Consider the following 16,520-nt stretch of genomic DNA (forward strand, 5'->3'; position numbering starts at 1 on the left):
ATGATAGATATGCCATTCCTCTGGTTTTTTAGTTTTTTTTTAAACAAGCAGTTTTATTGAGATATATTCATATATACAGTCCATCCAAAGTGCACAATTAGTGGTTCACAGTATCATCACAGTTGCGCATTCATCACAATCAAATTTTAGAACATTTTCATTACTCCAAAACAACAACAACAACAACAAATACCCCAAACATCCCATACCCCTTATCCTCCACTATTATTGACCTTGGTGTGCTACATTTGTCACTGTTGATGAAAGAATATTAAAATATTATTAACCATAGTCCAGTTTACAATAGGTGCAATTTCCCCCATATATCAATCTATTACCAACTCCTTGTAGCAATGATGTACATTTGTTCTACTTCATGCAAGATCATTTTTATAATTGTACTATTAATCATGTCATAATCCACTACAGGGTTCACTGTGTTATACAGTCCCATGTTTATCCTGAGCTTTCCTTCTAGTGACATACTCAACTCTAAACCTCCCCTTTCAACAATTACACACATAATTCAGTGCTGTTAATTATACTTACCTTATTGTACTACCATCACCTGTATCCATTTCTAAACATTTAAATCCAACATAGCTAAAAATTCTGCACACATTAAGCATGGGCTCCCCATTCTGTTTCCTAGTAACCTATATTCTAGATTTTAACTCTGTGAGTTTACCTATAATTAGCTTATGTTAGTGAGAGCATACAATATTTTTCCTTTTGTATCTGACTTACTTCACTCAAGATAGTGTCATCAAGGTTCATCCATGTTGTGTGCTTCAGGACTTCATCCCTTCTTACAGCTGAATAATATTCCGCCTATGTATATACCACATTTTTTTTTTTTTTTATCCATTCAACATTGATAAACACTTGGGTTGTTTCCATCAAGGGTTTTCTTGGTTTTGTTTTGGGTTTTTTTTTGACAATTTTCTCTGACACCAAGATTAAAGCATGCTATTGTTTAATCTCAGCATCCAGCTATAACAGTTTGCATCCTTCTAGATTTACCCAAAAGCTCAGGACCAGCTGGCACCCGAGAGGGACGTCAGAAGGTAGCGAGCCTGCTCCTCCCTATGGCAGTTACCGAGGGCAAGGTCGCCAGCACTGCCTCTGTGTCTCGTTCACCCCAGGACTCACAGAAGGTCCTATAACCCTGGCAAAATCGGAAGACCTTAATAGTGCAGCCCCAGCTGTTTCACCCACAATCCCACCTCCCGCCATTAGCAGCGGAAGCTCTGGGGCAAGCCTTCCTGGTCCAGCAGGGCCCCTACAGTGAGATGGAGGTTGCAACCGCCACAGGGAAGAGCAGGTTGGGAGGGGTTTTCCCACTGAGGATGGACTTGATGGACCCTAGAGGCCTCTCACCCAGCAACGCCAGCTGCACACTGTTGAAAAGCGCAAGCAGCAGAAGCGTGTGTTGGCCGGGGTGGCTAGAGATCTAAGAGGTCACACCTGCCCCTGGCTAAATGATGGCATAGAGCAGAATTTGACTCCTGGGGAATGTGCCTCTCTCTACCTTCCAATTAAAAGATGCTTAGAGAAATTCGATTCTTTATTAGAACTCTTTAGATTCATGTTTACAAACATTCAACACTGGGGAAGACACACCCACACCTCCACAATTCCCCCAGTTTCTGGGGCAGAAGCAGGACCTAGAATAACAGGTCTCAAGAAGAGGCTTCCACTTTAATCCTTGCTGGGCTTCTGCCCCGGGGCCAAACTGCCGTCACAACCTGGTAACTGGGCCTTGGACAGCTGCCTCCTGCTTCCCAGCTTCTTGGGTAGGAGGCTTCTCTGAGCCTGAAAGACGAGTAGCATGAGGAGGCTGAACCTACGTCCCCATTCCCACTCCCCAAAAGGACAGTCATCTGTAGGGGCAACGGGGACGGGGGCAGTGAACCGTTCCTTTTCTGGAGTCTAGCACGGAATCTCAGAACTCGGGACCAATTTGGCATTCCAGATTCCTTGCAAAGAGGAAATCCTCTCCCGGGTCAAGCGAGAGGGTATAAGGCTGCTGCCCGGACCGCCAGAGACCATGAAGAGCCCTCCCAAGGAGCCCAGAAAATGCCTGGGGTACCTCTCTCTGCTCTAGCCACGTACTTTGCGTCCGGAGCTGGCGGTGATAATCTGCTAAATTCATGATCAACCTGGCTACGTCATGCTGGTAATAAGGCCGCCCAAATATCAAAATCTCTGCCTCGCCTCCGAGTTCCCACCGATTCACGCGAAGCAGGGTCTGGCTCACACACTCGACATGCGGGATGTGCTCTCCGCCCCGGCCTGTGGAGAGAGTAAAGAAGTTGAGAGATGGAGGGTGTCTCCTGGGGACTTCAGATGGGAAGGGGGCGAGAGGAGACCGTGAAGGCACTGGCCTGGAGGCCAAGCTCACTGGAGGGGCTTCCCCTGGGCCGCGGTCGGCTTGTGAAGGGAATGGAGCGGGGAGGAGGCCTCATCGGCACCCGCTCCCAGGCCCACACACCGAAGATCTCTTCTACAAGCCACGCCTCGACGTGAACTGCTCGCGGATTCTTCAGGAACTCAGGGTGGAACCAGTAGGGCGGGTTACTGAAGTCACCGAGCTGCTCGAATCGCTGCCCTTCTCCCTGCTCCAGCTGCACGAGCGTCGGAAATTGCTTCGGAGTAGTCATGCTGCGGCCAGCCTCCCAGGGAGCGATCAGATGAGTGAAAACCGAAAGGCCGCACTCAGGATGAGCCGCAGAAGCTGCGCCCCAGCCTGGGCTTTAAATCAAGGGCTTTTGGCAAGCCCCTCCCCACCCGCGCCCTTCCCATTGGATCACAATTCCGGCAGCTGGAATTTCTTTCCCAGGCCGTGCGAGTGCGCGCGATCCTGCCGCTCCGGCAGGTGTGTCCCAGGTGAAGCTCGCGCGGTTCCGCGCTGCGCTCTCGGTGGGGCCATTCGGTGTGGACCCTCTCTCTTCCCAGAGCGCTGGGGTAGGAGAAGCCGAGCTGCGGGTTTTAGGCGCCATCTGGGAAGTCGTTGGAGCACGGGTCCTCATCTCGGTACTCAAGCGCACATGGTGGCCATAACCGTGGACTCAGGAAGGTAGAGAAGAGCTAAGATGGAGAAGATATCTCAGAGAGAACCAAAGTGGTATTTGCGGAGATCCGGGTGCTTCTCAGACAGTTCCCATGGGATCAGCTCATTCCTGAAAAGTAGGCATGACTTTAATGGAAAACCTAATTCAAGAAATTGAAAAAGCAACAATTCAAGCAGTAAAAAAAGATGTTCAAAGGCTAAAATAAGTCCCCCTCTCCTCCTGAACCGTTGCTACCGAGTACCCGCCCCAGGGTACTCCAGGTTTCTAGCTTCTCGGGTAACTTGTCGAGACAGCTGAGCACAGGCAAGCACAAGCGCCTTTAATGCGACCACACAAACACCCAATGCAGGCAGTCCAAGTGATTTGGACACCAGGGGGGGTCACTTGAAACCTTTTTGACACCTCAATTCTGTAAATAACACCGTTATGTTTCCATTTCTTGAGTTTTCCCTCTAGCTTAAGGCATTATCTATAACCACCCACTTAGGAGGGTGACACTATAGCTCTTGCTTCAGTAGTTGGGGAGAAATCGTCAGACCCAGTGGCGAGAGATCATCAGAATTCAGATGGGCTCATCCTTGTATTCTCGGTGAGAGAGTACAGGCAAAATTGCAGGTGTTGTAGGGTCAGACCTAAGCAGACAAATATTCATACATGAATCCATTCAAACGACCAGGAACGGAGTTGTGGACTTCCATGGGTAGGCAGAGCAACCAGGTGAGTGTACAACGTAAACCCAAGGTTCTGTGCCCCATAACCACACCCTCTCGAGGTGGTGACCTAGCACCACCACTGATACAGCAACTGTAAATTTAAATTTGAAGTCCCACCAGTGTCCCCAACGATCCAGGAAGCATCCCAATGAAAATCTCTGGTCAGAAATCTGTTTCTTTTACCAGAAGGATATAGGACAATGCCATCGTTCCTTAGCATAGAGGATACTGGCAGTTCTGGGCATGTTATCATTTTTATGTGTGTGAATAGAGATCTTTCATGCCCTTAAAGTTTCAGAATTGGATATAGAATATATGAGAACTAAAACCATAGTATTACTAATTATGTTAAAAAGGAATCTGCCATTTAAATAATATCCTAGAATATGCAACTAATCTATAGCCCAGAAAGCAGGTGAGTGGTTGCCTGGGGACAGGGATGGAGGGAGGCATGGATTGGAAACGGGTTCTAGGAAACTCTTAGGGGTGATGGGAACATGTGGTATCCTGATTACTGTGCTGGTTTCATGGTTGTGTCTATACATGTCAAAACTGATCAGATTACACACTTCTTAGTATATATTTTCAATTATACTTCAAAGCAGTTAAAAAAGAAAGGAATCCATATATATGGCATTTTACATTCCTGTAATATTTTAGGTTAGTTGGCTGTTAAAGAGGCAGTGTTGCAACTCCAATTTAAAATATGCAATTAAGTAGTTGATTTAGACTTGTACAAAATAAAATCTTAATTTATGGTCAGTATTGGACCACTAAGAGAACTTAAGGTTCATCACAGTAGTAAGATTAATTTGATATGTAGGAAGTATTTAGTAATTAGGAAGGCCTTATTCGTTAATTGAGATGAGTGAAGTATTTTGGAAAGCTCTTTGGCATGTATGAAGATGTTTAGTTAAATTTGTCAGTGGGATCTTGTGTCATTCAGAGGACATGAAAAGTGACTGTTAAATTTGATGAGTTTTGATACATGTACATATCCTATATACTCTCCACTACAGTAAAGATACAGAACTTTTTCATCACCCTTGAAAGTTCCCTTGGGCCCTACATAGTCAATATCCCAGGCCATCCACAGCCCAAATAACCACTGATATGCTTTCTGTCACATAGTTTAGATTTCCCTTTTTTAGAATTTTATATTAATGGCATATATTCTTCTGTGTTTGGCTTTTTTCGCTTAGTGCTGTGATTTTGAGAGTCATCCATGTTGTGGGTGTTGGTGGATTGTTCCTTCTTATTGCTGAGTGGCATTTCATTGTGTGGATGTGCCTCACCCTATAAATCCATTAGCCATTTAGTGGACGCTTGGATTGTTTCCAGGTTTTGGTTATTATCCATTAAGCTGCTATAAACATTCATGTACAAGGAAAAAAAAAGTGTCTGTTAGAACTTTCTAAATTTATAAAGAGAAGAATTGAGAATGAAACTTCAAAGCTTTAAGGAAGGTCTAAATGTTTTGTTTTTTATAATTTTAAGAAATCAAATATTAATTTTCAAAGAAGCCTCTACATACATTTTTGGGTGCACAGAAACCACTCCCAGGTTATTAAAAAAAAAAAAAAAAACACAACCAAAACCTCCCTCCTCCTAGGTTTAGTTGCACACCTCAGACCTGGTATCCTCCCAATCCAGTCACATAATGATTTTCTTAGATAAGTATTCAGTGTTTACACTATTATGACTTTGTGAATAGTATTCTTGGCAACATATAATTTATTTCTTGTCTTGCAAAAAGTTTTGCTATTCTTGATGTTGTTAATTGCCTTTTTGTTCAAATGCCAATTTTTCTATGTACTCTCTCTTTATCTCCAAACCTCCCCAACTGTAAATTTCCCCTCAGTACTTTCAAGTACCTCATGTCAGCATTGCTCCTGCCATTTTCTTATCTGCTCCAATCCAAACTAGCTACTCTCCAGGGCTACCATTCGGGGGCCTTCTGTGGATTCCCATACCCTAACTTTGACATAGACCCTGGGCTCAAATTCTCATATTTTCTGTGGAAGAATGCATGTTTTGAGGCCTTACATCTATGAAACAATTTTTATTCTATCCACACAGTTAATTGGATGTTTGGCTATAGAATTCTGGATTAGAAAAAAAATTTTTCCTCATAATTTAGTGCTTTGTTTCCTTTTCTTCTAGCTTCCAGTGATTGTTAAGACATTTGGGTCATTCTGATCTTAATCTTTGGAAATTTTTCTTGAATTATTTTGTTAACATTCCTTTTCCTTCTGTTTCCTCTTCTCTTTTTTTTAGAATTCCTGTTGTTCAAATGTTGACTTTCTGGAGTGATCCCCTATATGCTCCTTTTTCTTTCCTTTCCCATCTCTTTGCTTTATGCTATGTTGGTTGTCTGGTAATCATTAAGGCTTGGGAACTAACAAACGAATTGGATACTAAGAGTGGTTAAAATGGGAAATTTTATGTTGTACTTATGTTACAACAATTTTTTTTTTTTTTTTTAATGGTGGCAAGGGGGAAAAAAAACACAAAAACTAATTGGAAGTTCTAAGCGTGAAAGTTTGTCTACACCTGACATTCACTGAGCAAGATCTGAGCCGACCTTCTTCTGGGGAACTCCAGGGCATTCTCTTTAGGTCTTTCTGGCCAGCAGGGGTTCTGTTTTCTGCAGGGCGCCTCCTTGAGTGCCGGCCGGGCAGCGTTCCATCAGCCCTCCATCTGGCCGGGGTTTCTGGGAACTGGTCGGCCCCTGCTCTCGGTGCTTGCCCAGGCGGAGGGCACATCCAGCACATGGTACTGTGTCCCAGATAATTCTCCGCGTGAAAAATCAGACAGGCCGACATATCCATGATCATTTACTTGGCAGGCCCTCCCCGCCAGCCGGGGCTCAGGTTATGCAGCTGAGGAAGAAACGGCTTCCACTGGCAGTGAAGTGAAGAGGGTTGGGGATGAGAATTGACCAGCCCTGGCCTGGAACTCCCTCGCTTACCCAACCTGCTCCACGAAGCGCCAAGTTGGCCCCGCATTCGAGGTTCTTATGATGGGCCTTAGATTCTGGATAATTACCTAGCCCCTACTTCCCTCCTTAGGTACCTACTGTCGGCTTAGGAGGGGATGGGGGCGCCCTTCTCCTAGGCTTTCCTTCCAGGTGCGACGGTGGGCCTTGAGGAAGAGGCGCTGCCGGAGTAGACCCCCAGTCCGTGCCGAGCAGACTGCCGACCACGAGCTGGCCCCCGAGGTCAGACACAACCCAAGCTGAGCGCAGATGGACCCATCCTGCCTCGCCAGATTTTTCTGCAGCATAAGTGTGACCGGTGAGTTTTCCTACTGCCCTCTCCATTTCTTTCCCCTGGCCTTTAGGAACCACCCCCCATCCCCACCTCATTGGTTGAGACTGGAAAGAAAACACTTAAGGTTTTGTACTGCCTGGGCAGGAAGCGGTTTTCCCCCACCCCTACGGGAGGGGCCGGCCTGGAGAGGGTGGTGACTTCGCACAGCCCCTCTGCTTTGGTCTCCGTTTCGCAGTTTTGTCCGATCAACTCGGGCAAGCCTGCCAGCCCAGGGACAGGATCCCGGGGTCGGTCCCTGACCTCGAGTTGCAGCTTCGTTGCTGGCCCCACTGGGAGCGAAGCGCCGGAGCAGGGTCTCTGACCTGCTGGAGTCGTCTCCAGGACCCAAATCCTCCAGCCGAGCTGTCCGAGGGAGACCAGATCTCCGCCCCAGGAAGAAGCACCTCTTACCGAACTTGTCTGCTGCGAAACGTCTATTAAAACGCGTATATAAAAATTTATATATTTGAATAGGCAATCTCTCTAGCCCGCTCATTTGCCAGAACAAAGATACCGACAAACAGCTAGGAATACGTAAACATTTCAAAGAATCTAAATGTTTACCCATTTTAAGAAACGATGTGTAATTATAATTTAGATCTACATTTATGGACATGGAAAGAAAATATGTTCAAAATCTATTAAGTGGAAAAGGAGGTTATGAAATAGGATGCATACTGTTACCACTCTTAAATATATATGGTTAATGCAGAAAAGAAAAAAAAAACAAAACTAATGCTTCTTGCCTTCAGGTTTCCACTCAACTGTCTGCCTCCCTATGATGCATTCTCAGATCAGGGTATCAAACAACATTGGACCACCACCACCACTGCCCCTTGCCCCCTTTTGCCCCATTTGGCACACTATATTTATGTGTTTGTCTCTTTCTCCTCTATTAAAACCTTAAGTTCCACAAAGATTTTGATCTCTTTTGTTGACAGCACAGAGTAGGCACTCAAATACAAGTAACATGAGGATAGGGGTATTTCTTTTGCTCACAAAAACACACAGCACCTAGAACAGCTTCTATACATAGTAGTACTTGAATAATGCATATGTCATAACTAGAAGCTTCCTCCTAATCTGATGTGTAGTATACCTTATTAATAGGACTTTTGTGATTGGAGAGGACATATAACTATTTGTACTTTGATAAATGCCAAATTTATTAATCATATAAATCCTAATATTACTTTAAAAATTAAATCACTGCTTCCACAACTATTAAAACTTATGAACTTAGCAAAGTGTTACCAAACCTTTAAATCCCTTAACATTGATAGATGTATTCAATCACATTTTCATGGACTTTTCATTAAAATAACAAATCTACTGTATCAGATCCCCTTAAATGTTTCCAACACTTAAAACAAAACAAAAAAAAAACAAAAAAAAGCAGATAGACAAATTACAAAATATCAGAATGGCTATAAAACTTATCATAACTATACTTCAGTGGGTTACAAAAACCTGACATTTCCATGGATTTAAAATTTATCTACATTTTAATTCAAATTATTCTAATTCAAATTATTTTTTATTATACATTCCTGGTATGTGTAACTTTTTGACATATTTCTCTTCCTAGAGTTATAATGCCATCAGACACAATGGGGAGGGGGGAGACTTCATTTCAGATTAGCCAGTTTGTAAAAGAATAATAAAACATATGCCTTTAAAAGTTATTTTCTTTTTTAGTTTATAACAGCTTTATTTATAATTGTCAAAAATTGCAAGCAACCAAGATATCCTCAGTGAGTGAATAGATCAACCAACTGTGGTAAATCTGTATAATGGAACATCATTCAGCAATAAAGAGAAATGACCTCTCAAGCCATGAAAAGATATGGAGGAACTTTAGATAAATATTGCTAAGTGAAAGAAGCCAGTCTGGAAAGACTACATGCTGTAACATTCCAACTATGCAACATTCTGGAAAAGGCAAAATTATAGAAACAGTAAAAACACCAGTGGTTGCCAGGGAGTCCAAGTATGGGAGAAGGGATGAATAGGTGGAGCCTAGGTCATGTTTAGGGCAATGAAACTATTCTGTATGATACTGTAAGGAATATATGACATTATGCATTTGTCAAAACCCATAGATATACACACACACACAAAGAGTGAACCCTAATGTAAACTATGGACTTTAGGTAATAATATTCTATCAATATAGGTTCATTAATTGTAACAATGTACCACACTGTGCAGGGGATGGGGTGAGAGAGGTTATATGAGAACTCTGTTCTCTATCTGCACAATTTTTCTGTAAACCTAAAACTGCTCTAAAAAAAATAGTCTATTAAAAAAAAAAGTGAATGACCCTTAAATGCCCCAGTCTTTATATCACTTCTCTAAAAAGTACAAGATAGTTTTAGGAAGAGGACATTTTGGAGTCTCATTGGCCACTTGAGGAACCAGGAAGGCTTTTCCCCACGGAGAGTTGTGGGGGCTGATTGTGTGGTGCTGAGCTATACTTGGAAAATCTCTAGTTTTTATAAGATTTCCATGATATCTGAGTTAAAATGTAGACAAAGGAGTGAAGAGAGGCAAATGCAAGGGGTGGGAAGATCCTACTTCTATAAGGCCTATACTATTTGCTATTACTCAGATATAGAAATCCATAGTCCACCATACTGGGGGGTTCTGGAATTCCAGGCTGTATCCTAGACAGTAGGCTTCAAAGCCTTGGCTTGTTCCACTGGACAAGGTTCGCTCTGGAGGTAGACCTACAGCTGGACCAGCAAAGTTGCTGAGTGTGTTACCCTGTCCTTCTGGCTGAGGTCTTGTGGGTGAGAGATACTGATATAGACAGCTGAAGGAAGAGTTTCATATGTATTCTCACCAGGAAAACTACAATTCCATGATTTGGGATATGTCATAAGCATTGGAGTACAAACCAGGAACTGAGGCCACAGCATTTCCAACTCTCGATCTTGATTTGGGTTTTACTTGTGGAATTCCCAGAGAAGTCAGAGTCCTGTGCCCAACTGGAAGGGCCTAATGGCTGAGGTGGAAGGAAGCTGTAGGAATGTGAAACCACAGGAAAAAAAGAATAAGGATTGGTGCTTGCTCTGGGTGAGATGGGCACATTCTCCTTGGTTGGAAGGATCTGGCTTGGTTTCTCTAGTGATCACTGTTGCTGCTTCTGCTTCCTTAATTTGAATCACCGGTTCCTGAACCAAATCTTCACTCTTGACTCCTCTATGTTGAGTTTCAAAGCAAGTTCCTTCTGGGTATTTTCATCTGGAAACATGGTCTGGCTGAATAGAGACCAATTCTTCATGCTGTTTGTGGGAGAATGAGGTTCAGTCATGATGCTTCCTCCAAATTGAGGAATTGGCTTGATCCTGAGGTACCAACTACATGCTTGAACCATGCATGTTGATAAAACGATCTGGCTGGGGAATCTCAAATGGCATTCTGTTCATCAGGGGTATGGGATCAGCTGGATTCTGTGGTTTCAAGTTCATACTGGAATCACCCATGTTGACAAAAGCGTCAGGCTGGGGATTCTCTAGGGCCATTCTGTTAATCAGAGGTCCTGAAATCTGAGAAGGAAAGCTGTGATCCACTTGTTTTTGTGGTATCATGCTCATGCTGGAATCACCCATGTGGATAAAAGAGTGGGGGTGGGGATTCCCAGGGGCCCCTCTGCCTGTCTGGGCACCAGTGGGCTCCATTGGTAGGTCTACCACGAATCCCTTCAAAGCGTCCTGTTTGATGTTTCTCTGTCTGGAAATGCAGTTTCTTCAGTGTGTCCTCATGGTCTAAAAGTTATTTTGAATGTTACTTTCTCTCAGTTAATCAGTGTATTCTTTCAAAGATACTCTTTACGAATATATGTGTTTTTAACACAAATGATAGCATACAGTACATACTGAACTTTTTTCCCCCACTTACTCTATCTTGGGGATTGTTCCATATCAGTACTTACTCCATCTGAGATACTATAAATTTACTTATCTTTCCCCTGCTAAGTTATAAATTTCATGTTCATGAGGATTTTTGTCTTCTTTTCATTGCTTTTTATTTTTTAGGGTTTTGTGAATTGAATCATGTTCTGCACAAAGACCTGTTCAAGTCCTGATCCCAGGTCCTGTGTCTGTGAACTCATTTGTAAATAGGGTCTTTGAAGATCCTATTAAGATGATGTCAAACTGAATTAGGGTGGGCCTTAATCCAATATTACTGGAAGCCCCATAAGAAAAGGAAATTGGACACAGTAACTGTAGGAAACAGAAGGAGACAGATGACCATGTGAAAGAGGCCGAGTTTGAGTTATTGACTGTCAGCAAGCCACCACCAGAAATACTATGGAGTTTGGAGAAAGCATGGCCTGTGATACCTTGATTTTGTTCTTCTAGCCTCCAAAACTATGAGACAATAAATTCCTGCTGTGTAAGCCAACCAGTCTGTGGCATTTGTGATAACAGCCTGGCAAACTAAGAGAAGCTTTACAGATTGTAAATGTTTGTTTATCTTGTCCTTCGTAAGTGTTACCTTGTATTCAATCTTTTGCTTTTGTCAGTAATGCTATTGCAGAAAATATCCATTTACACATCATTTCTTACACATGGATAAAATTCCAAATGTAAAACTGCTAGGTAAAAGGGTTTATATATATATATATGTTTTTGAAAATGTACTAAGATTTAATCATTCATAAAAGCTGTAATTTAATCTGACAGTAAAACATGAAAGTAATATTAGAGTTAGTTTATTATATTATGTATTTTAACTTTGAAAGCCATAGAAATCAGTTATCTTAGTTTTTTCCTATAAAAGACCCATTTTCCAAAGCATTTTGTGCAATTTTAATTAGAATATAATGACAGAATATTTTATAATTTTTAAAATACAAAATTAAGTCAATGACTCAAAAAAGTTATCTACTGCAATGAGTTGAGGGGAAATTTCACAATCTGTATCATTATTGATATAAAGTAAAATGGTTCAAGTTTTTAGTTCTTGTGACAGGGAAGAATCATGACTAAAAGGTCAATATGAAATCATTTGATTACAGTAGCAATATCTAATATTTGAAATGCATTCATGCTCTTTTGTATAATCATATTAGAGTCAAGTATATTTATTTTCATATCTGTTAAAACTGCTATTGCAAAGGAAAAATACTATTGCCTTATTTTCCAAGAGATATACACAGAGCAAGTTTTTCTCCAGGGAACTTGTGCAAACCAATATTAGATGTAAATTCTTCACATAATATATAAAACAGGAGAAGCCTCTTTAGACTTATTTTTTGAAGCCTTGAATGCTGGTACTTTCCAATTAGGCACCAGTTCTTCATTTCTGTGATCTGACTCGGAGCAACAGACATGATTTCTTTTCAGGTTTCTTCTTTTCCACTGGTGTTTTTCTATTTATCTGTCTGACCAGATCATAAAATATCTCATTAACATTGATCTTGGACTTTGCAGAAGACTCTAAAAGGCACAGTTACACCACTGTCTTGCTAAATTCTGACCCCGTGCTTTGCCAACTACTCGCTCATCTTCCAGGTCGCATTTATTGCCAACCAAAATCTTGGAACATCTTCTGTGTTCTTAACCGGTAAAATTTGTTCCCTCAGGTCCTGTAAGTCATTAAATATAGACTGAGCTGTACTAGAATATACCAGTGCAAGCCTTGACCATTTTTCATGTACAAATCCCTCATTGCTGCAAATTGCTCTGCCCGTGCTGTACCCAGGATTTCAAGCATACACTGTTGGAATCTACTTCAACTTGCTATCTGTAGAATCTTCTATCGTTGGATCATATTTTTCAACAAAAATTCCCTGAACAAATTGAACTGTCAAAGCAGACTTCCTCATGCCTCCTGAACCAAGGACCACTAGTTTGTACTCACGTGTGGTGTGGGCTGTTTAAATACTGACAATCTATTCAATGCCACTGAAGGTTCTGTGAGAAACACACTGTTATACACAAGGTAACCACCCTCTGATGCAGTTATCCCACTTCTGGGAATCTATTCCCCTCGCCCCCCTCCTCCGGTTCGGCGCCTCCTCCACCTCCTCCTCCGCCTCCCTCCTCCTCCTCCCTCCTCCCTCCCTCCTCCCTCCTCCTCCTCCCTCCTCCTCCTCCCTCCCTCCTTTCAGCCTTGTAGCCTGCTGCGGCTCTGCGGCTCTGCGCGATAGTTGCGGCGCCTCCAGAACGCGCACGCAGCACGCAGGCCCCGCCCCCTGTGTATTTTAAATTCATAATCTATTGCCAAATTGTGCTGCCTTGAGATTAAACCAATTTATGCAGCCACCAGTGTTTTTGCTAACTTTATGCCATGAAAAACATTGAGATCTCTTTTTGGACAAAACCAGTACATATACTTTTTTTTTTTTCTTTCATTTTTATTGAGATTGTTCAGATACCATACAATTATCCAAAGATCCGAAGTGTACAATCACTTGCCCCTGGGTACCCTCATACAGCTGTGCATCCATCACCACACTTAACTTTTGTTCAATTTTTAGAAACTTTTCATTACTCCAGACAAGAAATAAAGTGAAAGATGAAAAAAGAAAAAAAGAAAAGGAAACTCTAATCCTCCCCTATCCCTAACCAACCCCCCTCAATTGTTGACTCATAGTATTGGTATAGTACATTTGTTAATGTTTACGAAAAAATGTTGAAATACTGCTAACTGTAGTATATAGTTTGCAATAGGTATATATTTCTTCCCTATATGCCTCTCTATTATTAACTTCTAATTGTATTGTCATACATTTGTTCTGGTTCATGGAAGCGATTTCTAGTATTTGTACAGTTGATCACGGACATTGCACACCATAGGATTCAGTTTTACGCATTCCCATCTTTTGACCTCCAACTTTCCTTCTGGTGACATATATGACTCTGAGCTTCCCCTTTCCACCTCATTCACACACCATTCGGCGCTGTTAGTTATTCTCACATCTTGCTACCGACACCCCTGTTCATTTCCAAACATTTAAGTTCATCCTAATTGAACATTCTGCTCATACTAAGCAACCACTCCCCATTCTTAAGCCTCGTCCTATATCTTGGTACCTTATATTTCATGTCTATGAGTTTACATATTATAATTAGTTCCTATCAGTGAGACCTTGCAATAATTGTCCTTATGTCTCTGGCTTATTTCACTCAGTATATTGCCCTTGAGGTTTTGTCATCAACCCATTTTTTTTTAATATGGTTTTGTTCACTCACCATACATTCCATCCCAAGTAAATAATCGATGGTTCCCTGCATGGTCATACATTTATGTGTTCACCACCTTCACTACTATCTATATAAAGGCATCTACATTTCTTCCACAAGGCAGGAGGGAGAGTCAAAGAAGGCAGAGAGGCAAAAGAAAGAGGAAAAAAAAATGACAGCTAGGAAGCAGCAAAAGGAAAAATAACCTTAAATCAAAGTAGAATAAAGAATCAAACAATACCACCAATGTCAAGTGTCTAACAAGCCTCCCCTATTCCCCCCTCTTATCTGCATTCACCTTGGTATATCACCTTTGTTACATTAAAGGAAGCATAATACAATGATTCTATTACTTACAGTCTCTAGTTTATGCTGATTGCATCCCTCCACCAATGCCTCCCCATTTTCAACACCTTGCAAGGTTGACATTTGCTTGTTCTCCCGTGTAATAGAACACATTTGTACATTTTATCTCAATTGTTGAATACTCTAGATTTCACCAAGTTACACAATCCCAGTCTTTATCTTTCCTCCTTTCTTGTCGTGTCTCACATTCTCCCCACCTTCCTCTCAACCGTATTCTTAGTTACCTTTGTTCAGTGTATGTACATTGCTGTGCTACCATCTCCCAAAATTGTGTTCCAAACCACACACTCCTGTCTTCTATCACCCTGTAGTGCTCCCTTTAGTATTTCCTGTAGGGCAGGTGTCTTGTTCACAAAGTCTCTCATTGTCTGTTTGTCAGAAAATATTTTGAGCTCTCCCTCATATTTGAAGGACAGCTTTTCTGGATATAGGATTCTTGGTTGGCGGTTTTTCTCTTTCAGTATCTTAAATATATCACACCACTTCCTTCTTGCCTCCATGGTTTCTGCTGAGAGATCCGCACATAGTCTTATTAAGCTTCCTTTGTATGTAATGGATCGCTTTTCTCTTGCTGCTTTCAGGATTCTCTTTTTGTCTTTGTCCTTTGATAATCTGATTATTAAGTGTCTTGGCGTAGGCCTATTCATATCTCTTCTGTTTGGAGTACGCTGCACTTCTTGGATCTGTAATTTTATGTCTTTCATAAGAGATGGGAAATTTTCATTAATTATTTCCTCTATTATTGCTTCTGCCCCCTTTCCCTTCTCTTCTCCTTCTGGGACACCAATGATACATACATTATTGTACTTTGTTTCATCCTTGAGTTCTCGGAGACGTTGCACATATTTTTTCATTCTTTTCTCCATCTGCTCCTTTGTGTGTAGGCTTTCAGGTGTTTTGTTCTCCAGTTCCTGAGTGTTTTCTTCTGCCTCTTGAGATCTGCTGTTGTATGTTTCCATTGTGTCTTTCACCTCTTGTGTTGTGCCCTTCATTTCCATAGATTCTACTAGTAGTTTTTTGAACTTTTGATTTCTGCCGTATATATGCCCAGTGTTTCCTTTACAGCCTCTATCTCTTTTGCAATATCTTCTCTAAACTTTTTGGTTTGATTTAGCATTAGTTGTTTAAATTCCCGTATCTCAGTTGAAGTGTACATTTGTTCCTTTAACTGGGCCATAACTTTGTTTTTCTTAGTGTAGGTTGTAATTTTCTGTTGTCTAGGCATGGTTTCCTTGGTTATCCAAATCAGGTTTTCCCAGACCAGAACTGGCTCAGGTCCCAGAGGGAAGAAATATTCAGTATCCGGTTTCCCTGCAGGTGTGTCTTAGAAAATTGCTCCACCCTTTGATGCCTCAGGTCACTGTGCTTTTCTGCCCAGCAGGTGATGCCTGTTAGCCTATAATTCTTGACTGGTGTGAGGAGGTATGGCCATGTTCCCCCAGGCTCTGGGGTCTGGTTCTGAATGGAAAGGGCCCTACCCATTTCCTCCTAGAGAAGACAGAGCCCTCAGGTGGAGGTCATTAGCATTTCAATGGTCTCACTCTCTGCTTGTGCTGTCTCCACCCTTCCCAGAGTCACAGCCCTGGAAACTGAATATGACTGGGGCTTTCTCCACTGAGAGATTTTATGCTGTGATCTTGGGCATTCCTCCCAATTCAGGTTGGTGTATGATGAGTGGATGCTCTTGTTTGCCCCCCACAGTTATTCTGGATTATTTACTAGTTGTTTCTGGTTTTTTTTAGTTGTTCCAGGGAGACTACTTAGCTTCCACTCCTCTCTATGCCGCCATCTTGCCCTGCCAGTACATATACTTTTAAGTACTCCTTCATCAAAAAAGATATTTATCATTAAGATAAAATG

The 16,520-nt window shown here is 41.9% G+C and overlaps 1 protein-coding gene across 1 annotated transcript; it reads right to left on the reverse strand.

Annotated features, from left to right (window-relative positions):
• Positions 1 to 1,683: 1,683 nt before the first annotated feature.
• KHDC3L (KH domain containing 3 like, subcortical maternal complex member) lies at positions 1,684 to 2,663 on the reverse strand. Its single transcript, XM_037842398.1, has 3 exons — positions 2,495 to 2,663; positions 2,116 to 2,295; positions 1,684 to 1,815 (listed from the first exon to the last, which is right to left on the reverse strand). Exons 1-3 carry the CDS (start codon positions 2,661 to 2,663, stop codon positions 1,742 to 1,744), a joined length of 423 nt encoding a protein of 140 aa, XP_037698326.1. The 3' UTR covers positions 1,684 to 1,741.
• Positions 2,664 to 16,520: the final 13,857 nt, after the last annotated feature.

This window comes from Choloepus didactylus, chromosome 7 (assembly GCF_015220235.1).
Source record: "Choloepus didactylus isolate mChoDid1 chromosome 7, mChoDid1.pri, whole genome shotgun sequence".
NCBI classification, from domain to species: Eukaryota; Metazoa; Chordata; class Mammalia; order Pilosa; family Megalonychidae; genus Choloepus; species Choloepus didactylus.

Bases quoted from the DNA above. Each gene is read 5' to 3' on its own strand.
- KHDC3L (XM_037842398.1), bottom strand. From the start codon at position 2,663: ATGACTACTCCGAAGCAATTTCCGACGCTCGTGCAGCTGGAGCAGGGA. The intron at 2,296-2,494 runs GTGTGTGGGCCT...CTCTCTCCACAG, and splicing joins GCTTGTAGAAGAGATCTTCG to GCCGGGGCGGAGAGCACATC. The intron at 1,816-2,115 runs GTACGTGGCTAG...CTCGTCTTTCAG, and splicing joins CCGCCAGCTCCGGACGCAAA to GCTCAGAGAAGCCTCCTACC.